Source organism: Amphiprion ocellaris, chromosome 10, assembly GCF_022539595.1.
Source record: "Amphiprion ocellaris isolate individual 3 ecotype Okinawa chromosome 10, ASM2253959v1, whole genome shotgun sequence".
In the NCBI taxonomy this organism is placed as follows: Eukaryota; Metazoa; Chordata; class Actinopteri; family Pomacentridae; genus Amphiprion; species Amphiprion ocellaris.
Genome location: NC_072775.1, coordinates 21,059,101 through 21,082,809, shown reverse-complemented (window position 1 = coordinate 21,082,809; position 23,709 = coordinate 21,059,101). Strand labels below are relative to the sequence as shown.

At 39.4% G+C, this 23,709-nt stretch overlaps 1 protein-coding gene across 1 annotated transcript; it reads right to left on the bottom strand.

Annotated features, from left to right (window-relative positions):
- Positions 1 to 1,930: 1,930 nt before the first annotated feature.
- LOC111573608 (zinc finger and SCAN domain-containing protein 29-like) lies at positions 1,931 to 23,590 on the bottom strand. Its single transcript, XM_023277847.2, has 3 exons — positions 19,178 to 23,590; positions 18,706 to 18,858; positions 1,931 to 2,482 (listed from the first exon to the last, which is right to left on the bottom strand). The coding sequence occupies exons 1-3, from the start codon at positions 19,539 to 19,541 to the stop codon at positions 2,415 to 2,417; spliced, it is 585 nt and encodes a 194-aa protein (XP_023133615.2). The 5' UTR covers positions 19,542 to 23,590; the 3' UTR covers positions 1,931 to 2,414.
- Positions 23,591 to 23,709: the final 119 nt, after the last annotated feature.

Here is a 23,709-nt window from a genome sequence, read left to right as displayed (position 1 = left end):
GAGCCCTGTTCTGAATCACTCAATTAGTGCAGCAGACTGGAGGAGGAGGAGGAGGAGGAGGAGGAGGAGGAGGAGGAGGGACGTGAAACCTCTTTGTTCTCCTAAATCCACACTGGCAACTCAGAGCAACACACAAACAGCGTGAGCTCAATTAATAGCAGCAGTGTTTATGCAGAGAAATGTTAGGTGTAAATACAGTTTGTGTGGTCTTGTGGCAAACGCTCGTTCAAAACGTTGGTTTGAAAGAGGTGTGAGAGTGTTTGTGCTCACTCTCTCGCTGTTTATGGACGCGACATCGCAGCCTAACCTGACCCCACTCGGGTGCCAACACCTGCTAAATAGAACTAACAGTGCACTGTGTTTCTGCAGATAGGAATAGATTTTTCCACAAATTCCAACAACTTCTATACAAGCCAACCATTAAACTGAAACATTAGTAATATTCCCTCACTTCTCAGGTAAAAAGCAAGCGTTCTGGATCAAATTTGAAGCAGTATGTTGTAATTGTGATTTATGTTCAAAACTTAGTTCCAAATGGTTTTACAGTTTGCTTTTGTTTTCTATTTCAATGTGCATTTTCTTGACTAGGGCTGCACGGTGGTTAACACTGTCGCCTTGCAGCTGGAAGATCACCGGTTCGTGTCCCGGCCTGGGTCTGGTATCTTTCTACATGGAGTTTGCATGTTCTCCCTGCGCATGCGTGGGTTTTCTCCGGGTTCCTCCCACAGTCCAAAAACATGCTGAGGTTAACTGGTAACTCTAAATTGTCCGTTGGTGTGAGTGTGATTGTCTCTATATGTAGTTCTGTGATAGACTGGTGAAATGTCCAGAGTGTTCCCTGCCTTCATCCTCAGTCAGCTGGGAAAGACTCCAGCCCTCAATGACATTAATGAGGATTAAATGTTGTATAGATAATGGATTGATGGATTTTCTTGACTAACCTGGCGGTTTGTATCTTTAACTTGGAGACTGCATATATCAGTAGTGATAATTTTTGAAAATGTGAATATACTTTGGTTGGCATGTTCTTCAGTTTTGGAAGAAGTTCATTAAACGCAGCTTGCATTTCTTATGAGTTATCAAGTTTTGTGTTGTTAAAGTTGTGAAGATTTGTATTTTTCGCTTGCTTGTGTTTTGTACAATCTCTCTTAAGCTGCAGATTACTGAGCAGGCTCAACCAATGTTAAAAAAAAAAACAAAAAAACAAAAACAACAAAAAAAAAAGACCCACACTGCAATGAACTAGAATGATCCTTTACAATCTAGATCTTGCAAACTGGATTCTAAAAGTTTCACCTGACACACACTACCGTACAAAAGTTTGGGGTCACTCAGGCAATTTCATGCTTTCCAGTGCAGAACTTTTGGCCTTCTGGTAATGACAGTAAATACACAGATAACGTTAAAGCATTATGACATATGCCTCCCCCTTGATTATTTTTCTTTTGGACTGTAAATACCTCAAAATTTCTCTGTTTTTCCAGCCATACACTACCGTTCAAAACCTTGAGGTCACCCAGGCAATTTCATGTTTTCCATGAAAACTCACACTTTTATTCATGTGCTAACATAATTGCACAAAGGTTTTCTAACCATCAATTAGTCTTTCAACACCATTAGCTAACACAATGTACCATTAGAACACAGGAGTGATGGTTGCTGGAAATGTTCCTCTGTACCTCTATGGAGATATTCCATAAAAAAATCAGCCGTTTCCAGCTAGAATAGTCATTTACCACATTAATAATGTCCAGACTATATTTTTGATTAAATATTATCTTCAATGAAAAAACTGCTTTTCTTTCAAACACAAGGACATTTCTAAATGATCCCAAACTTCTGAACAGCAGTGTAGATGTCACATGCATGTGTGAGACATACGGGAGAATCATGGGAAGAATCACACGTGTTGCATGTCATTTAACGTTGGTCTGTTTTACATTTTCAACTTCACAGGCAATTTGTATTGATACTGAATATGGCTTATGTTATACTGCAGCGAAGACAGCCTCTCGCACATTAGACCATTACAGGAACAGCGTCTCAACATCACTGCCTATCTCAGACACACAGATTACTCAGCCACCTCTTTGATGAATGTGTCGTGTCCACTTTATCGCATAATGAGCAGCAGCAGTGTTTGTTGGGTCATTTTTCATCAGGCACATTGGGACTATTTGGTTCTGAAGGGCGACAGTTTAATTTCAGCTGAGGTGGAAGAGTGGAGGTTCACTACTCTTGGCTCTGGTCTTTCACTCCAGCTTTCCTCCCTTCTTTTTCCCTCCATCTCTGCTCAGACTGGCTGCTCCGTCAGCCTGCGACCGACCCCTCACCTCCGGCTGACCCGTCACCTGCAGACACCCTCCGTGGCTGCCTTTGATGTGATGTTTGCTCTTATGTACAGTAGGGGTTAATCACACACCTCGAGAGAGCAACGTGGAATTCCATACAATGGATCCACTGGCCTCATGTTGTCTGAGGGCTAAGAGAGGGATTAGAGATTAAAAGGCAGCCAGTGTTTGAGGTAAACAGCAGAGAACAATATTTTACCTGCTCCAGGTTTAGTCAGCGGATGTTGATGTCAGTTGATTTTCTTTCTACTTGATGTTTAGTTTTGTCTGAAATCTTGGAGGCTGCCAGGGCTGTGAATATGTTTGTTCTCTTCTGGTTTTCACTTTTGACCCGGAATTTGTCAAATGTCCTACACTGCAAAACATGGATGTTTATTTAACAGTTTTTATGTGTTTCTTTTTTGTGTTTTTAACAAATGTTCCCTATTGTGTTAAATTACAGAAAATAACTAGTAAAGTCACAGAAAAAAGCATTCATTTACAAATTAACCCTTAAAAAACAGGCCAAAACTTTAAATAATGTCACATCAAGGATACGTGTTTTTACAAAGGCAATTTATTCATTTACAGTGTTTTAAATTATGTTTTTTAAAATTAATTTTACTGTATTTGAATTAGCAAAATATCTTTATTTTTACAGATACTTGCTGGTATTTGAAAGGATCTCTTTGTATATTAAAGATTAAAAGATGGTAAATCATTTTGAACCGTTAATTTACAGTTTTTTTCCGTTTGTTGCATTACAGATGATGTCGAGTAAAAACACGGAAAGTACTGACACAACTATAATGTATTATTTTGCAATGTGTGACCATAAAATTACAATGTTTACTGAATTTAAGTCAAATCAGCTAAAAAATCTGAAATTATTTTACCAATATTTGCTGCCATTTTCACAGTTCTTACAGTTTCTGAATGTCACGGTATTCCACCATTTATTTATTTTTGCTTATTTTTTTCTGGCACCCTTGCTTCCAGATTTAAAGTGCTTTTTTTTAAAAACAGATTTTATAAATTTTATTTTTATTACTTTTTTTGTTTGTCTTTGCAGTGTTTAGTTGCATGATAAACAGCAGCAATACAAAGGATATACTTCATTAGCAATTGCAGTTCATGATGGCTGGTAAGCAGGAATTCATTCACGACAGGACACTGCCTCAAAGGAATATATGCTGATTACTCATTTACTGATTTTTTAGTAGTGACAGATAAGAAAAATGATAAAATACTGAAAATGCAAACAAATAATATCTCAGTCGTACTCACCAAACCACTGTTAATCATTGCAAACTCAAAGCTATAATGTCAGTAAAACTCAGTATTTCGGCGCATATAAGGTTTAGTTTGTGCTACTCATATAAAACTGTGGTGCCTTATATGCTCACATTTTGAGGTTATCAACCATTTATGGTAACCCTTTATCCAAAATCAAGCAAAGATGTATTTCAGTGGAACTCAGAATAGCTCATCCATAACTACAGCAAATGTGCCACATCTGTCACACTAATGTTCCTCTTTCAGTCTCAGAAGAGTTCAGGGAAAAGACTAATTTAACCTCATTGATCTTCTAATCTGGGAAGTAACCCAACATTTTTGTAATATTCATTCAATCTTTTAGCTTGCAAAAACTTGCCTGTGCTGAAAGACGAGCTCTTAGGCCCAGAAAACATATTCCCTGGATTGTTGAGCGCTGTGCAGAGAAATGGCATGTTAATTGTAACAAGACACTCCCTCTAGAACATGGTCATTCACATGCTAATTTAAATTGAAGTGCGTGAGTTATGGCATAACAAAGTCTCATAAAAAGCACCATTAATTTTTGTGACAGCAGAAAACAAACAATGGATATCATTCCATAGGAACTTATCACCAACTCACATTGAATGGACAGTGAACACGTATCCTTAAAGAATGGCAGATTCACAGTTAATCAGAGCTTTTCCCAGTTCAACGCTGGAACTCAGATCCTTTACTTCAGTAAAAGTAACCATACTACTGGCGCAAAAATACTCAGTGACAAGTAATAGTTGCCTGTACTAAATTTCACTTTAGTAAAACTACTTTAAGTAAGTAAAACTCTTGATGCAAAACAGTCTTATACAGAGGAATATACAATAAACAGTGTCTATGAAAAGTATTCACCACCTTTGGAAGTTTTCCCTTTTATTGCCTTTCAACAGTAAATCATGGTCAATATAATTTGGCTTTTCAGACAAGAGCTCACAAAAAAGATTATTTCATGTCAAAGTGGAAGTAAGGTTAATTAATTCAAAATATAAAAGGTAAAAAGGCGACTCCACAAGTATTCACCCCCTTCGAGTCAGTATTTAGATGCATTTTGGCCACAATTACAGCATTAAGGCTTTGTGGATGTGATGGTCTCAGTCAGCCTTACATATCTGGACATTGGAAGTTTACCCCATTCTTCTTTGCAAAATTGTCAGGTTGCACAGGGACTGTGAGTGAACAGCCCTTTTCAAGGTCACCCACTAATTCTAAGTTGGTTCTAGGTCTGGGTCTGACACTACAGAGCATTCACCTTGTTGACATCAAACTATTTCTGTGTCACTTTGGCTGTATGCTTCTGGTCACTGTCTTCCTGGAAAACAAACCTCATCTGACCAATATCATCTGATTTGAACAACAATCAGACTTTTCAGTTATTGCAGTGGACTGAAGAGTTTCCCACATGCTTTCTGGCAAACCCAAGTCAAGATTTACTATAAGCTTTTGTCAACAGAAGTTTTGTCACTCTCCCATAAAGCTTTGGTAAAGAGCAGGAAACAGTGCTCAGTGTCTCCCATCTCAGCGACTGAAGCTTGCAACTTTTCCAGAGGAGTCATAGGTGTCTTGATGGCACCCCTGACCAATCTGTTCTTTAGGCGTCTTTATACTACACTCATTTGATACACATTCACTGCACTCAGATTATCTTCATTTCACCTCATCAATGTTTCTCACACCCAAAGGCTGCACCTGTGTTAAATTGTCATTTTAAAGAGGGCGAAAATATATGAAATCCCTTAATTTGCATTTTAGATTTAATTAATACACATTACTTTGTAGAAATCTGTTTTCACTTTCCATAAAAGAGTCAGTTTTATTTATAAATTCTTGTCATAAAAGCAAAATTAAATTGACCATGATTCAACACCGAAAAGCAACATTGCCATCGGGGTGAATACTTTTTAGAGGCACTGTATACAGTTTATCTATAGGATCATTATTGCTAAGGCAACAACATGTTAACAGTATTTAAACACTGCAGCTAGTCAAAGTCGAGCTAATTTTACTTTCCATAATTCTGGGTAATCAAATCTCTAACAATATATGATGACATACACTAGTCTTCTAAAATTAAGGGTCACATTTGGGTTCATATTTGAAAGAAAAGCAGTTTTTTTCATTGAAGATAACATTAAATCAATAAGGAATACAGTCTAGACATTGTTAACGTGGTAAATGACTATAGCTGGAAATGGCTGATTTTTAATGGAATATCTCCATAGGGGTACAGAGGAACATTTCCAGCAACCATCACTCCTGTGTTCTAATGCTACATTGTGTTAGCTAATGGTGTTGAAAGGCTAATTGATGATTAGAAAACCCTTGTGCAGTTATGTTAGCACATGGATAAAAATGTGAGTTTTCAGGGAAACATGAAATTGCCTGGATGACCCCAAATTTTTGTACGGTAGTGTACATGTTAATCTATTTCATAAGAGATCATTTTGTATATGAAATAATTGTGCAGTAGCTGTAGTTCTTTTGTTGGAACATTGTATTAAAAGGCAGGAAAAAAATACACTTGTGAAAAAAATACACATACGGTATAGTGGACCCACATGTTTATATGTTGCTAGAAAACAAACAGTTAAAATAAAAAATTGGTATGAAGCTGAGCTTTAGCATCTTTATCTATGCAATATCAGACAGTCTGAAATCTACAATAGGGTGACCGCACACGACACACCTCCCACTTACCTGAATGATGCTGTGTTGTGATAAAGAGTTTGTGCAATTTAGTCAGTAAACAAACAGAAAAGCTGAAACGAGTAGCTAGAAGTAGTGGATACTGAAATGTTCACCACCACCACCCCTCCACCATGGAATCATCATCCAGGTTATCACAGTTGACCCTAAAATTAGAAGGAAAAACGCATTGACTAAGCTCCCATTGTGACGTAAAGAAAACACATCGTGCTACTGTCACCAGTGACGGAAGCATGCTGATGATGAAAAGCCATGTACTGTAATCACAATATCACCAGCGCATTCAAGAATTTGAGGATGAATCATGTTATGGCAATATTTATCCTGGATCACAGCCTCACTGAGCTACTCTTACATGTTGTGCAATGACACAGAAATTCATGGGAAACAGAGGGAGTGTGGCTGCACGCAGCATTACATCTGTTATTACATTTGTCTCTTAGACCACAACAACTAATGAACAATGTTGTGTTTGTCATCTCCACATGTTCCTCTCAGCCGGGCTAATCTGCCGCTACATCATATAGTGCTGGCAGCAGTGGGTGTGGTGCTGATGTTTGCTAAAGAAATGACTCACCAAAGTGTTGCTTTTTAGGTGAATTATATGTATGGTTTAAAAAGAATTGTTTTACAGATGGGTAAAATGTTGCTTCTAATGTAAGATTTTTTTCTTCTTTTAGCCTCAGAACATTGTGCTGTTTGGTGTCATTTTCTAGTCCACAAATCTTTGTGAGTCAGCTTTGTTGACATTGGTTATTTGGAGATTTCTGTTTCTTGGATCGGACCGCGCAATATTTTACTGCAGACTGTCATGATGCCAGACTATTAATATGATAAAGCCATAAATTCTAAGTCGTAATTGTGTGAGAGAAATGGCAGACTACATGATGAACCACAACCAATGTTTCACAGCCTGTGTGATTCATATAAGTGATGGAGAAAGAGGTGCCAGGAACCATCTTCACGGTTCCACCAGCAATGAATTTTTACACATGTATAGATTATGAATGAGTGTGAACCTGGTGCCATTCATCGTCACTCGGGGCCTTTTTCCTTGACAGTAAGCAAAAGGCGGGTGAGTGTGTGGGTGTGCACACAATGACTTTACACCTACAGGTGTGGTTCTTTGGTATAATACTCTCGAATGTAGAAATCAAGTGGTCATTGCTCCCAGTCACTATGTTCACTTTCTTCAGCATCATAAAACACATCATAAAGAAGAGAGGGAAGACATGACAGTTTTTTTTATGAGGCTTGTATAAGGTATCCTAGTTTTGCAAAGTGCCTCAAATGATGCCCTAAAGTTGCCACACAAACAATTTCTCTGTAAAACTAAGCGGCAAAAAAGGAGTAAAACTGAAAGACGAATCCTCTGGTTTCATAGGGAGATTTCCTAGAATAGGTGTCAGTAGGAGTCAGACTCTGCCTGTGAACAGACCTGGTTGCTCTTTGCACAATGTCTTCATCCCTCCCTCCCACTGGAATCTGATGACAAACTAGGTTTAACCTCCCAGCTATGAGGAGCTGGGTTCAGCTTCTTATTGCTCCGTGTGGAGGAGTAGCTTGTCTGGTGAAGAGATGAATTCTAGTGGTAGGTTGTGATTCAGGGCAGAAGGAAGTTTATATTCTTTCCAGCATATGGTGATTTGAGTCACAAGCAGGCTTAGTTGTCCTAACAGACGTGTCAGTGACCTTGCGAATTTTTAGAAGTGAACATAAACCCTCAAATGAAGTAGTTTCTCTTACTAAATCTGGGTGCAGTGATGCAGTGTCCTGAAGAATATTCAAATCCTCTTTTGGAAGTTAAATCTGCATAAATTCCTTTTTTTTTTGGATCACTTTAGGGCAACTGAGGAGGCTGCAAACAGAACACTGACATGGTGAACATGGTAATCCAATGATGTCGATTATTTCACAGTGTCATGTAATCTGTCTGTCTGTCTGTCAAAAGGAAGACAGACGGATAGAGGCACATATATAAATACAGATATACAGTAGGGCTGCACGATATATAGAAAAAAATATCGTTATTGCGATAATGGTAAGTGCGATATCCATATCGCAAAGTTGTGCAATAATTTTATGATTATTTAGATGTATAAATCATGCTTTTTGCATGCATAGCCGTTTTCTTGTGACCAACTGAGCCCGAACTTAAAACCCCCCCCCCCCCCAACCCCAAACAGCCCTTTTGCTATTGGCTAGAGCGAGCCTCGTGCTCCTAGCGGAAAGGGAAAGCGCCACAACACAACATGGCAGGACACGAGAAAGATGACTGTAACGAACAACTTGTGCCTAAATTACACCGCACCTCTGAAATTTGAGAGTACTACGGCTTTAGAAGACAGGACAAGTCACAGACGCAAGTACTTTGCAAGTCAAGCCGAAAAATTGTGGCTACGTCGCGAGAAAACACTACAAATCTGCACCAGCCACCTCGAACACAACCACAAGGAACTGTATGCCATTTTCTTACAATCTAAAACACCACAAGCTACTCCGATGAAGGCCGACAAACGAAAGGCAAGCACACAGACAAATTAATTATATAGATATTTTTAATTAAATTTTATTCATTTATTTGATCAGGGACCATGTAATTATCATAGAACACATAGGACTGATGCATTACATATAGTGTGTAGCACAGAGCTAATTTGCAACTCCTGTCCCTGGTTGGGCTTTTAAGTAAAAGTAGTCAAAGGATCAACAACACAAATAAAAACAGCACAGACAGCATTAAAAACTTATAACCCCAACCCACACACACACAAACACGCACAATGACACAATCCACAGTCAGTCGGACCTCTTAGATGTCATAGGTGAGTACGTTCTTGTTTTTCAATGCTTAACTTTTGCTGTGAAAGTTTTTAAATCTGCTATCCTATTAATTTATATATATGTACATATATATATATATATGTATATATATGTATATATATATGTATATATATATATATATATATATATATATATATATATATATATATATATATATATATATATATATATATATATAATATATTTTTCTAGATTGGTTTATGCAAGTGTATTTCTTTGGATGAAAGACCAATATCGCAATATATATCGATATCGCAGTTCTTGACACCCATATCGCACATATTTCCAATATCGTGCAGCCCTAATACACAGATAAATAGAAATATTATAGGTAATTTAATTGGTTTTACACGTATGCTTTATTAAACATTAAAAAGCCTGAGAAAAACACACAGGATCTCATGTAAAATTAAAGTTGAAAGATGTATTTAAAATATGGAAAATTACTGTATTTTATGAGATATTTTTGGTGCCTGGCTGCCAGAATATCGACCTTTTTTTTGTTTTACAGTGTATCTGTATTATATGAAAGTCAATATGAAGAATTTTACATCCATCAGAGTTCTTCTTATTATTATTATCTTTATTTGCCATTGTTCAAGTTCACTAAAACTTGTGTAAACCATGTGTAATGGCTGCAACATGCAAACCACTGTTAAAAGTGCAGCATTCATTATTTGTTGTTGTTTACAGAGCTGTGGCCACTCATTCGCTTGCAAAATCTAAATGATGCTGGCCAGAGCATGCTGGTTTAAATATAGTCTCAGGAGGAGATAAAAGCTAGTGAAAGTTCAATTATGTGTACTTCAAAGCAGCCAAATTGTCAATACTTTCCAATGGTAATTCAAGTTGTGCCAGTTCTTTCATCTCTGTCTATGGTCCTTGAAGACCAGGCACTTAGATGGAGTCAGGAAGTCATTGGTGCTAGCTGGCATTCTGGGATGTAGGAGCACTGGCAGAGCATTACATGGTATATAGAAAGAACCATGTTCAGTGGAGCATTTACTCTATGATCTAATGTTGTTTTTTGTCAGAGGTAACTCTCCTCTCAACTTCACCGACTCTCTGAATTAATGTCTTAAGGCAACAGTAAATCCTGCTGTACATTATCACTGCCAGGGGAAAAAACCCTGACTATACAAAAACCTAAGCAGCTTTTTCTCACAGTCACCACTCAGTGCCACGAGCTACACTTTCACATGACAGATCATTCATGTTTCCAGCCTAGGTGTTTCCTCTGAAACCATTTCAGGAACAAAAGAAACCCAAAAGTGCTGATGTAGCATGAAGGATGGTGTTTTCATAAGTGGTTCGGCGTCTCTGTCACAAAGCCTGCCACACACCACCATCCATTATCTTTCTGTGGGACAGGGGAAGTTATCTTGGGGACCTATTGTGTGTTTGCCGTGGTTTTGACTGTGTTTAAGTGCGTTGGTGGCTCCTCTACAGTGCAGGCACTGCTGTTGTGGAGAACAGGGCTGCAGTCTCAGATCCCAGAGGGAAGTTGTGGCTCCAGGGGGCCCGTCCTCCGCTCTGTCCCATCCTGGACTGCTGGGGAAACCAGGCATAGAGACAGTAAGATGGAGGTGGGGGGCAGCATGGAAGCAAACGCGAAGAGGAGGTGCGGGGCCGGCTCTTGCCCTCTCACTGACAGGATCTGGTCAATGTCCTGCCGCCGAGGGTCGCGGCCCAGCTTACGCACACAAACTTATCTCCAGTGCATCTGCCGGGCCGCCTGCACAGTCAGGCTGTCTCCATTGCGGGCCACGAGCGTTTTCCTGCTGGGGGGTGAGAGAAGCATGGTGGGAGGATAGAGAAAGGGTGGGGGGGTGTGCAGGGGTGAGAGTGGAGACTGAAGCAGGGAGGAAGAGGGGGGCTCGATGTGAAACTGCCCCTGCAGAGGCCTGCCAAGTCGCTGAGCTATATGGAAAACACAAGCCGCCTCCAGGGTAACAGGACCACTTCTGAATTTCTACAAACAAAAATAGCTCTGATGTCTGGCTATGACCCCTCCATACTCTGGCCCTCGTCGCTCTCTGTGTGTCTGTCACATCTGAATTCCCACACCAAGACCAAGCTCATGTTCGAACCTAAACAGCCCTCGAGAACAACTTCATTTACTGTTGAGGAGAGAAAATAACACAGAAATTTAATAATTGTGTGGAGCCAAGCGTATTTATCATTCCTTCTCTTCTCTCAGATGGAGATGACCTCTTGGTGACCAATCGTGTGGACCTCAATTGAGGTCCCTTTGGTGAGCCATTTCATCATTTAAACAGGACAAGTTCCAATTCTCATGACCTAATGCATTGTAGAATGCCTGAAATCTGCTGCTTGTGTTTTCTCTTCTCTCCCTCAACTCTTTCTCATCAACAGCAGCAGGGATAACAGGACAAAACGGTTGGCAGCTCTGAATTGTTGGGACAAGGTGATGAGGCATAACATGTAACAAAGATCCCCAACTACAACCCAATTCAACACTGCATGGTTTCTTTATGAAATGCATCTTAACCACTGAGCATCCAGGATATCATAAAATTTAAATCTTTAAATGATACATTTGGTTAATTATGCTTGTGTCTTATTTATCATTTTTTATCATTTTGGTCTTGATTCTTTGGGTAACAGTGACGTTGTACATGACAACAATGGTGCAATAAGGTTAACGATAGGACAAGAGCACTCATACAGCTAAAGGTTCTAAACAACCCCACAGTGTGACCAGATTATCTACTTTTTAAAAAGTATAACTGAAAGTGAACACATCCTTAGTGTCTGTACTACTATAGTAGTATGACAAGTCAAAGTTGAACAAAGACAGATATTTAGAAAAGATAGAAAAAAATGCCCGTCAATCCATTTTCAGCAAATTCTATTTTTGTGCAATGAAATTTGATGCTGTTTGAACAACAACACCAGGAACTATTAAAGATACAAGTTTGAAATGTTCAGTTATTGATTTAGGATCTGCAATATAAGATTAGATCACACTATGTCTGATTATCAGTTTGCTTGAAAAGCAAATAAGTACCATTTTTGAGCACACAATAACAAAAAACAAATTTATGATGCTGAGGTCAATTAGTGATATTTTCTGAACAACATGTAGTTCTATGTCACAATAACTCAAAAACAAAACATATGGAATATTTGTGAATATTAGATACTTGATCACAAAAATAGATTAAAAGGTATTTTCGTTAAACTTTCAAAACTGATTGAGAAGATGTGACAAGTTGCACTGCAAAAACCCCAAAGCGTGTTAGATATTTGTCATTTTTCTGGAACATACAAAGGCTAATTTAAAACAAAAATCTCTGAAAGTGCTTGGTAGAAAAAAATCAAAAAATGTATAAATACCATTTTAAATATGTGTAGTTTATGATTTTTTAAAAAAAGTTTAATGCCAACACAGATAGTCAAACATACAGCCACTGACAATCTGATAATCTGAGACAGAATAACCCATTTGTCTTCCAAATAAGACTATTGATGGTGCATTGGTTTAAATACCACCCCCTTGATCTAGAATGGAACACTAAGTAATTACTTTTCTGGGTTGAGTGTTAATGTTGCCAGGAATGATGGCTAAAACTTCAGAGCCAAAATTCTAATAAAGTAGAATTATCTTCTTACAGATGCCAGAAGTTTACACAGTGAGGATTCTACATTTCAGAAGTGTTCTAATGGAGCAGTCAGACTGACCTTTTGGTAGTCTTTCTTGGCTCTGCATTCTTCTGTGGTTTGTGGGTCAGTTACCTTTCAGGATAATGTTTCACATTTTGGCAGTAAAACAGAGCATTATTCCCCCCATACTAATCCTAAACTCCCAAGACCTGCAATAGATCCTCTGAGTCCCACACGACAGCACACCTGACACTGACACATGCACACCTATAACCCTCACACACACAACTCCCCTCATCTGCTACTCATTGGGTGCACTGTTAAAGCAGGACCTTTAACACAAAGGTAAAACCCTCCGATGGGTGTTTACAAGGCAAGGTTTAGCCATGTGACCTCCAGCACTGTTTGACGGTGACTGAAGGAGGAAGGGCGCAGCAGGGCGAGGGCTTGATTATGGTGCAGTGCTCTTCAACCTTTAAACGATCCCGATGTTGGGACGCAAACATAACAGTAAAATGGCAGCAACGTCAGCTGCGTCATCATTGTTTGGATGCAGATCCTCTCTGGGTTTCTCTGACATGTGTGCAGCAAGATGGAACAAAGTTACATAAATGAGGAAGATCTTTTAGGGAACTTTTTAGCCTCTCTGTGTAGTTAGGATGGAGTTTGCAGGAAGAGAAATAAGAAGAAGAGGGGAGGAGAGATGACCTCCTTAATGTACATTCTGTTCTGCTTTGGCTGTGATTCCCAAGGTTGCCTGTCTAGTGTGTGTGTCTGTGTGTGTGTGTGTGTGTGTGTCTGTGCCAGGCACAGCGTCTCCTCTGGCTCACACAGTGTTGACCCTGCCCTGTACTCTCCTCCTACTATGGGCGAGGCTTGGCGGTGCAGCACGTAGCAACACTGTGCTAATACTGATATGTGCATACACAGTAAGGCGTGTGCACTCAGGCCCACAGACAGACAAACACAAACATACACGCCTACACCCAGTCAGAGAATAAGGATTGTGATATTTACTCACTGAATAAGTACATTCAAAGTTCAGAATCTGCTTCTCATGATACTGCAGCTTTAACGCAAAAACTCGCTTGCAGTCTCTCATCATGCTCACTGTTATCTATGAACAAGACAATGGCTGCCACTCAAAACAAAGTGGTGGGTTTAATAATGATGAGCTGTAAAAAAAAAAAGTTCTGTGCTTTATAGTTATTATGGATTATCTGCTTTTGAAGAAAAGAACAATTCAAATAAAAGTCGTTTTTCTCCTTCATCTTACGCCGCCATTAACATCACCAGACACTCTCACCAGTGATTTTATAAGTGAGACAAATATTCCCATGTGAAATGAACTGCAAGGTATGTGAAGCTACATTCCTGGGAATGTTTTACCCTGACTTAAGGCTTTCTTAGCTCATTTAAAACCTACACGTTCATATGAAAGAGGCCACGCCATCCCCAGTTCCAGCGCCTGATTGTATCTTGCCACCAGCCCACTTTGTCTCTCACCCACTCAGTTCCAAATGAATATAAATGAGTGTTTTCATTGTGAGACAGACCAAAAACAGCCAAGTATGTTACCAAAAACAAAGGCTAATACTCTTAAAAGGAGCAAACTCGTGTAAAAGAAAAACAAAAGTCGGAAATCGTTCCAAAAAAAATGGAGCCAAATAGTTTTTCGTGTCTGCATTTAGTGCATACTGCAGAACAGCTGGTAGACAAGAGGGACATGAGGAAGACAGTTGCAGTAAAACAACACAAATTCATAACAATAAATGTTCACACCATAATCCACATGAAACTCTACACGTTCGAGTTTGTCTGGTGCATTTAGCTGTGCAATTTTCCAAAGGATCTTAGCAAAAGTGCAACAGTGAAACCAGCCTACATTCCTCCACCAAAAACATTACAAAGTGACTAATAGGGAGGAGTGCAAAGGTCAAAGCAACAGGAACAAGTCACTGGATGTGACATAAATTTGTACAAAAGCAGTTCAAATTTTCACGTACATGATTAACTATAGATCCCCGCTTACCATTTAAAAGGAAACAGGAAAAAATAATGTTCCCAAAAAGCGATTTCATCATTACTGTGGAATCCTGAGAGATGCCAGGAACATGTCAGAAATATAAAGGAGGTTTTGAATAACTCTGCCTGCCTCAGTATCTGACAGAAAGTATGTGCTAATGTGATTATAGTGCTAGATGATATTACTGTACATTTTCCACAATGTATACATGTAGAGACCCCTAATTTATCAGTCGTGATATGAGTGTCAGCTAGACAACTGCTAACTGAATTTAAGGCACGGAGGTTGAAACGTCTTCTTCTGGGTCTTAAGGTTGTCTCGGTTTAAATCTCTCAGTTCAGGACCTGGACTGACCCTCAGAGTTAGCCTTTGTTTGGCAGACGCCTTGGCCTCCTTTAATCTAGTCAAGAGATAAATCCTTTGATGGACCTGCTCTGACTCAGTTGAAAGTGCTGCCCAGCCATCTCCATAGATCAACATAATACGGCATGTTTGATGTTGGGGGGCTGTGGCACATGGGTGGGCTTTCTCTCTGCGACCTGTAACAGAGTCATCAATCCTGGGACACAGTCACAGATCCCACCACCACCTCTCCACGCCTCTGGCCGCCTCCTCCTCCCTCCTTCTTCTCCTCTAACCATGTACCCGACCACAACCAGCTCTGTCCTCTTGACCACAGAGTATTAACACTCAACCAGGATAACATATCTCTGTGAGTCAGGCACAAACGGGCAGACTGAGAGACGGCAAGCCTCTGCCACACAGACACACATTCCTGATTCCATATAATCACCCTTTGATGGAATAGTGCAACATTTTGGGATATACGCTTATCTACTGTCATGCTCAGAGTTAGAGAATTAGTTGCCCGGCAACTTCATGGTGGCAAGATGACTGCACCAGGACAAGAAATAATCTGGAACACAATCCTCTGTAAAACTATGTGCTGTTGTTATAGACTTCTGATAAATAAAAACAATATTATATCTAAATTGTAGAGCTTTTGGGATGTTGGTATGTACTTTTTAAAAAATTCTTGGACAGAGTACTTCTGTTTTTTTTTTTGGAGGGTGTGCCTCAATCTAGATGGCTGCATCTTTGCATCTTTTGAAGGATAAATTTGAAAACTAAATGCATCACAATGGCACAACCTGCCCCATTGATGTTGCATATATTGTGCAATATCCTTTATTTATTGCGTAGATCTCTTTCTAAATACACACTTCTAGTTGTTAATAGCATTCATTCCGCGCATCTTTGTTTGTAGTGCATCGTAGTTTCGTCCTGTGATAGCATCTGTGACGTTAAGTACTGAATGACAATAAAGGAGTCTGAATCTGAATCTTCAGTACTCCCTCAAATTCAGCTCAGAAATGCAAACTTCTTTTCCCAGACATTGAAGGATTCCAGGTGTAACCTATCCAAAGATTCGCTGTACACAATTGGATTTTTCTTAAATAGTCAATTTCCAAAATGAAGCAGTGGTCAAGGAGTCCCAATTTTCAAAATCAAATGGCCAACGAAAGTTGATAGGTGACAGGAGTGGCATGATGAAGAGGTTATGGCGTTGATGCTAAACAGAAGCCCTGTAGGCCAATCTGCGGTCTATAAAAGGCTGCCACATTTAGACACATCATTGGTGCTCAGCTGAGTGAATTGTAAGCTGGTTCCAGTTTCATATTTACAATACAAAGTTGTATACGTTTTCTCAAAAAAAGTATAGCTATTGTCCTAATAGTTGTAGTGATTCTTCCCGCATCATGTTCCTCATTGATCCATTATCACAACTGAAAACACACATTTTTCATCCATATGTCACAAAACTTATTTCCCATGATTCCTACTCTGGTGAAAGTGAATGGTCCTCACCCCTATATCACCAAGCCATATAAGTGTCACCCATAAGCTTGCGTTAAACTGAGGTGAACTTCAGTGAGCTCTTTAGATTCCTCTGATAAGGCAGCGGTCCCATTAAGACGGGCCGTCCCCGTTTGAGAGCTCAGTCGGCCTCACACACTCACTCTTAACTAAATCCTTCATCAGGGCACACCTAATCTGATCACAACTGTTAACGTTGATAAATTTGACCATCCACTGGGAATAAAGGAGGATTAAAGGTCAAAAATCACTTCATAACAAACCATTTCTGTTGTGGATCAGATTAAGTCTTGTGGCTTTGCCAATTTAAAAGCATTTGGCGTTCATCGTTTCTTTTTTTTTTTTTGCTTGGTTGCACTGTAGAGGTGATTCTGACACGATTTCTTACCTCTGTGTGTGTGTGTGTGTGTGTGTGACGTATGCATGTTAAGAGTGTGTCCCAGCAAGGCCAACTAAGGCAACCGGCGACATTAGCACCCCTGAAATAGCTTGGCAGGCATTTTAATTGCTTTACCCTGCAATGCCTCAAAATATTACTGCAGTAAAAAAACAAAAGGGTGAAACCTTTCCCAAGCATAGACCTACCAAAAACACTAACTGTACGTCACTGACAGGAACTTTCTCCCAATGAGAGCTAAATTCCATGATTTTAATAGAACAATAAATATCTGGATGACTACATTTTATATCTCTATTGTTGTCTCTGATCTTTGCCCTCTTCCTTCCACATTCTGCCCTGTCACCTTAATCACATTTCTCTTCCAGGCCTCTCCTTTCATCATTAGGGCCATAATTATTATACTACTGAACAATGCTGGTTCCATTACGAGTCAACAGTGCTGTGTTTCTACCTCTCCAGGCAGGCAGAGAAAATGTATGATAGGTGCTGGCATGTTTGTCTTTAATCATGAAAGTAATAGCAGAGCCATGTGCCTGAAGCCTCACAATGAGGTGCTGAAGTACTTCATGAGTAGGAAACTTCACACAAACACAGGAAGCTCAGTGTTTCTCACCAAGGGCAGGAGTCTTTGCTGTGGCGCTGCAGGGCCTGATGGGCTGCTCAGATTAACTGGGGCCAAAGAACCTGCAGTTCCTACTCTTTATTGTTGCCCAGACTGTCTAAGGAAAGACATCAGATCTGTATGGTGTTCTTAACAAGAGCTAAATGTTAAATGTAAACGCACTGGCTACTATTATATAGCAATTTGGTTATGCATGTTGGGAACACATTTATATATATATTTTACTACAAAAAGTATAAGAAAGGTTTTGATGAGCACAGCTGAATCGAAATAGCTCTATTAATAAATGAAGAGGAGTCATCATTAATCATGTCTCTGTATACGAAATTACCATACACTAACAGGATGAGTGATTCAAAACAGTAATGAGTCAATATAATCAAAACCAGTGCCTCTTGCCTTCAAAAGCTACTTAGTTCAGAAATAAAATACACTGCCAGAGGTTCAGTACTGATATGATATATATCCACCCACAGGCTTCATAAATATCAGTTACTATGTGTTCTTTTATTAAATGCAGGATATTGAAAACATGCAGCATAATGCAGCTCTGAGGTGCAATAGAGACCTCTAGTGGTAATGAATTCACTCCTCCAGTATGTCTAACGAAAGTACAAAGCACTTGTTACCTCCTCCACCACAACTAACGTGGTGTGAAACTTCATTTCGCCGTATGCACATTCTGTAGTTGCTAAGAACAGCTATGGTTTCTATGTATACCTAATCCAGTCATGGATTAAAGTATACTGTATAATGGTTTCAGATCCTACGCTGCACCAAAAAGTAAAGTCAATGGAAAAATGCAGCTGCATGTGTTCTGCTTATGTGTCACTGTAGTTACATGTAGGTTTCATCATTAATTCACAGTACTTCTTATAATTACGCTTGTTCTTATTGTAGGCATTTACATCTGCAATAATTACAATGCGAAAATCAACTATGGCCTCTGTTTAATGTTTCTTACCAGCGACAGGACGTTGCTGTGTGCTGGAGGTCGATGTCGATGGTGTTGATGTCCGCGGTGGTACCGGAGAAGCCGCAGCTGGTGCCGAGGAGGAGGGAGGGGAGCTTGCGGGCTCCGCGGAGGCGGAGAAGACGCCGCACGTGGAGAGGAATGCTTGAACGGAAAGAAACACTCACATTAAGTACACGAAAAACACAAAATCTTAACATGTGAAAAAATAAACCAGTAAGACCACTAGCTTACGATGTTGACATGCTGACTGATGTACTCGCTTCTGAGAACCAAACACACAATACAAGCAGAGCACGGAGTTAGCGCTGATGGCTAACTAGCTAGCTGATGGCTAACTAGCTAGCCTACTGTCTGCTATGAGAGATAACGACGTTACTTCCTAAATATACTTTTCGTTTAAAGTGAGCTTAACCAATGGGATAAATAATGTGAAAGTTTCTTGAAGTCACAAAACACTCACCGTTCTCAAACGTGTCCACTAATGCAGCCGCAGAGTCTAGGCCACTCTCCCTCCCGTTGCTTGCCGGTTGGTGTCCATAAATGGCGTCCATTTGGTCGAACCACTTCCAACGCTGACGGTTTGACCCACTCCGGCCGTTGTGGTCCTTGATGTACCGATAGTCACTTTTTAGTTTCTTTAATTTCTCCCGACACTGCTTCATCAACCGGTTGCGTCCAAAGCCGGCCATCCGCTCGGAGTTCTCCTGATATATTTTCTGGTTCCGAGTGGCACCATCCAGCTCCGTTTGAATTCTCTGGTCCGCCACCACAGATGGAAACGTCTGGATCTCGTGGTTAGACCATGGCACGCTTTTGCTTTCCATATTGGGGGTTATATTCGATCTATAACAATAAAAATACGTGAAATAGCAGAGAGCGTACTGTCGCTCTTCCCAGTTGTTTTAAAAAGGCCGGGTTTGGTTTCCGTGCAGGAGTCGCTCTCGTGTGTCGTCACTTCCTGTCCAATTAGTGGCCTGCGCTCTGTAGACGTCACATTATCGGCTCATCTCAGCTTGCTTGGAACCTCTGCCGAGAAGGTACGGAAAATAGTGCCTGGTATCATGCACTAGTCCATATGGAAACGCTCACAAGCAAAGACGAGATGAGCCGAGCCGTGGCGCACCGAGTAGATGCTTGTCGAAATGCGCCATATTTTAACTATTTAATTAAGGTCAATGCAGCATGTTTGCCTATTTTGAGTAACAGTCATGGGAAGTAAGTTTTGTAAAATACGCATAAAAAATAAGTTTGTTTAGAGAGTGGCAATGGATCTTTGAGGAACATTATAAGAGAAGGATCTCTACTAATATTAGTACAGTAATTAGATTTTTTTTTTTTTTTTTTTAGCAAATACATTTGTTTAACTTGATACTAGAGAACACTAGATGAGAACACTTGCAGCCAAAATGTAAAACTTCTTAAGTCATATAGATACAGGTTAGACATTAGTAGTTTAGCATTTTGACTGCAAGTGTTCTATACCAGAGCATTTACTCACAAATTGCGCATACTGTAAACTATCTGATGATAGACTTGAGGTTTTGGCAGAATACCCCAATATAAATTGTAAATTATCCCAATAATGATGGCTGAATTCAGCTTGGTGAGTCAATGTCACAGTGTCGAGGCTTCCTGAAACTCTTGAACAGAAGTCAGTCATTGCTAACCTTATAAGAAACACCCATTCTTTTGGAAAAAGATCAGTTGTTACCTTTTTTAACCGCAGCAGTCAAGTAGGTTATCAGCTCCTGAACTAACATGACTCAGCTCTACTGACAGCTTCCATTCAACAGGATTATAAATGACAAAACTTGGATTCTTGACAAATCAAATTGTAGCAATGTTAACAGATGCACACATTATGCACTGCATTATATTGACCTCAGATTCCTCAGATATTCCTACAAGAACAGACTAACCTATGTTTGGCAGCAAAATAGTGCACAACAATAAAATTAGTGTGGCAGCTTTTAGTTTTTATGCTCCAAGCCTTTGGAAGAGTCTGCTAGAAGGTAGTAGAAGAGCTTAAAAGAGAGGAGAGGAGTGTTGTTACCTTTAAAATCTTTGTTTTTAGCCAAGCTTTTAATTAGAGAGCTTTGTGAACATTACATTGATTTATTGTGTTCATGTCAAGGTCAACCAGTTCCCAGACTGGCCAATTATTACATACCATATCCAGCATTTTTTCAGTTAACTGTATCATTATTTCTTTCAAACTGATTTCCATCCATCCATCCACCCATTATCTATACACTGCTTAATTCTCATTAGAGTAAAATTCTTCTAATTTGAAGAATTTGATTCTGACGCAGCTGCTTTCCCTGTCTGTGGTCACTATGTGGTCTCCAGCAATGTCCCGCCCACAGCACAATCTGATTGGTTACACATCATAAGTAACAGCCTATCAACAATAACCAACAAATGTTCAGAAGTTCTATTTTAATCAAACATATATAAGACATGTGGCCAAATAAACTAAAGCTTTTCAGCAAGTTTGGAGTTTATATTAGTGTAAATACCAAGATTTTAATTTTTTTCTCCAGATTTTTATTGGTTTTACATATCGGTTATCACGCTCCTTATTTACAATTATATCATTATCAGCATTGAAAAGACCACATTGGTTGACCCCTGTGTTCATATTTCAATACTTGCTGTGTGTTCATTTTATTTTATTCTAAATCTACAAATCAAGTTGTCAAGTTCTATTTTATGTCTTGTCTGTAAAGCACTTTGAAATATAACCTGTGGCCATAATAGCTGTTCAAATCATAAAGCTAAATACTGCTCTGACATTTGACAAAGCTCAGCTCACTTTGCCTGGGATTTCCACAGGGATATAAAATTTATCAGGTTGGTTGTGAGGTTAGTAATGTTATCTATAGTGTTTTAAATAGATTCTGTGCTGATGTTGCTCAGAGGTCCCTATATTCTCGGTGCTATCCTCCTCTGATAGTAGGTACCAATAACTGGTCAAAGTCAGGAGGGAGACTGTGATGTTTCTGAGAGACGAGCCTCCCTGGAAAATGAGGTTAAATCCCACATTGTTAAATGAGCAGCGCAAACAAGGCTGCATTACAAGCCACAAAGGCCTAAGGACTTCTGTGTAATTACATGAACTGCAGATTTGTTTGGAAATTAGCATCAGCAGAGCTGCTTGTTACTGGTATTAATCACGTTGCCACTTTTATGTAGTCTTAAGGCCAGATGTTTTAATACCTTTAGGACACATGGTTCTCACATGATTTCTGATCCTCAGTAAATTTGTGTTAACATCGAAATATAACAAAGTATTTGGCTCATGGAAAGTCCCGTCCACACTCAGTAAATTCAGAAACCCCTTCCTATCACTTATTCAAATGCATGGTAGCAGAATTAAGAAAAATCAGTTTGAGTTATTTAGACAAACTATTTCAGTTATTATTTTTGGATGGGTTGTACTGACATAATAATCTTGGAAACTGCAACAACTTAACATTGTGCTTAATTTAACCTCAAATATCTGCACGGGTTGACTTAAAACTAAATCCATATTTAAGTATAATTTAATTTGTTTTAACTTTGAATGTAAAATTTAAACTCTCTTCCACTATATGAACATGTCTGGACAGTTTCATTTGGTTAAGACTGGTGTTTGAAAATATCTTCAATTATAGAGGAAAAGCTGATTCCCATATCTCAATGTCATTTGTTGGTTGAACATAATTTCAATAGAAGTTCTCATAGCTCAAGAAGATTGATTCAAAGTGCTGTGTTAGCTTTTTGTTGAACCAAAACATATTTTTTGTACTTTGTAGTGTAGTGGCACTGCTTGATTTCTGAGTGTAGAATGAGGAAGCTGTTCTGCTACATGCATGATACTTGGTCTGACCTTAGACACAACAGAGTGAATCATCATCATTTATTTTATTTAAAACCTTGGAGAGCACGCTGAAGGAAAGCCCTCATTTTCACTGAGTGCAGACAATAATTGCAGACACCCTTAACATCAAACATTAATAAAAGAAGAACATGTGGTGAAGCCAAATTAAGTTCAACACTGCTGAAAAAAGTGCAGGAGTTAGCAGAGACAAAAAAACATGAAGATTGTTTTTTAAAAATGAAAACAGTGACAGCAACTTTTATCAATGGGGTCAAGTTTTTTTGGAGCATATTTTATGTATGTTGAGTGTATTACCCAAGAGCACATTGGACCAAATATTTTAGATTAACGGTTCAGTCTGACCTTGGCAGAGTTTATTTCAAGAGCATAGATAGGACAAGCCACAGACATGTTTTCTCTGTGCTGTGACTTATTGTTATTTGTACGTTCTGTTCAAGTGCAAGTCACTTTGAACACAAATATCTATTTCAACTGGATCACTTGTCCATGGGGAATAAATCTGGGGCATGTAGGACATTTATACCTTTATTGCATCTTCACTTAAATCACCAAATCCTGTCCTTTTTTTCCAAGTAACATTTTTTGGCTTCATTAGAAAGGTGAGTGGAGAAGCAGACAGGAAATTAGGTGAAGACCTACTAAGAGCCATGAGCTGGAATCGAACCCAAGCCGCTGCATCGGCCACTGTTCAACCAGTTAAACTACCTGGGCACTCTATCCTGCCTTGTTGGAGCTCTTCTTCAAATATGCTGACTACTTCCTTGCATACACTGCTGAGACTCACCTAAAAAAACACCCGCTTGATGGCATACTTAATGGGGCTGTGGCCAAAAACAGCATACGTAATACATGTCAAGCAGACAGATGGCGCAATTCCCTCAGAGATGCTGACTAGGACTGTTCACAAAAATGATCTATTTTCTGAAAACAAACAGAGCCAGGCCCCATTCTGTCAGCGACCACGGCGCGTACGTCTGCGTCTTGTGCGCAACGAGCACGACGTTTGAGTGGATTTTTTATTAAATATAAGCTGATCTGAAAGTTTACACACCACTACATTGAGCGTGTTTTGTTATAAAATGATGCATGAGAAAGGAAAAGTTGCTGGT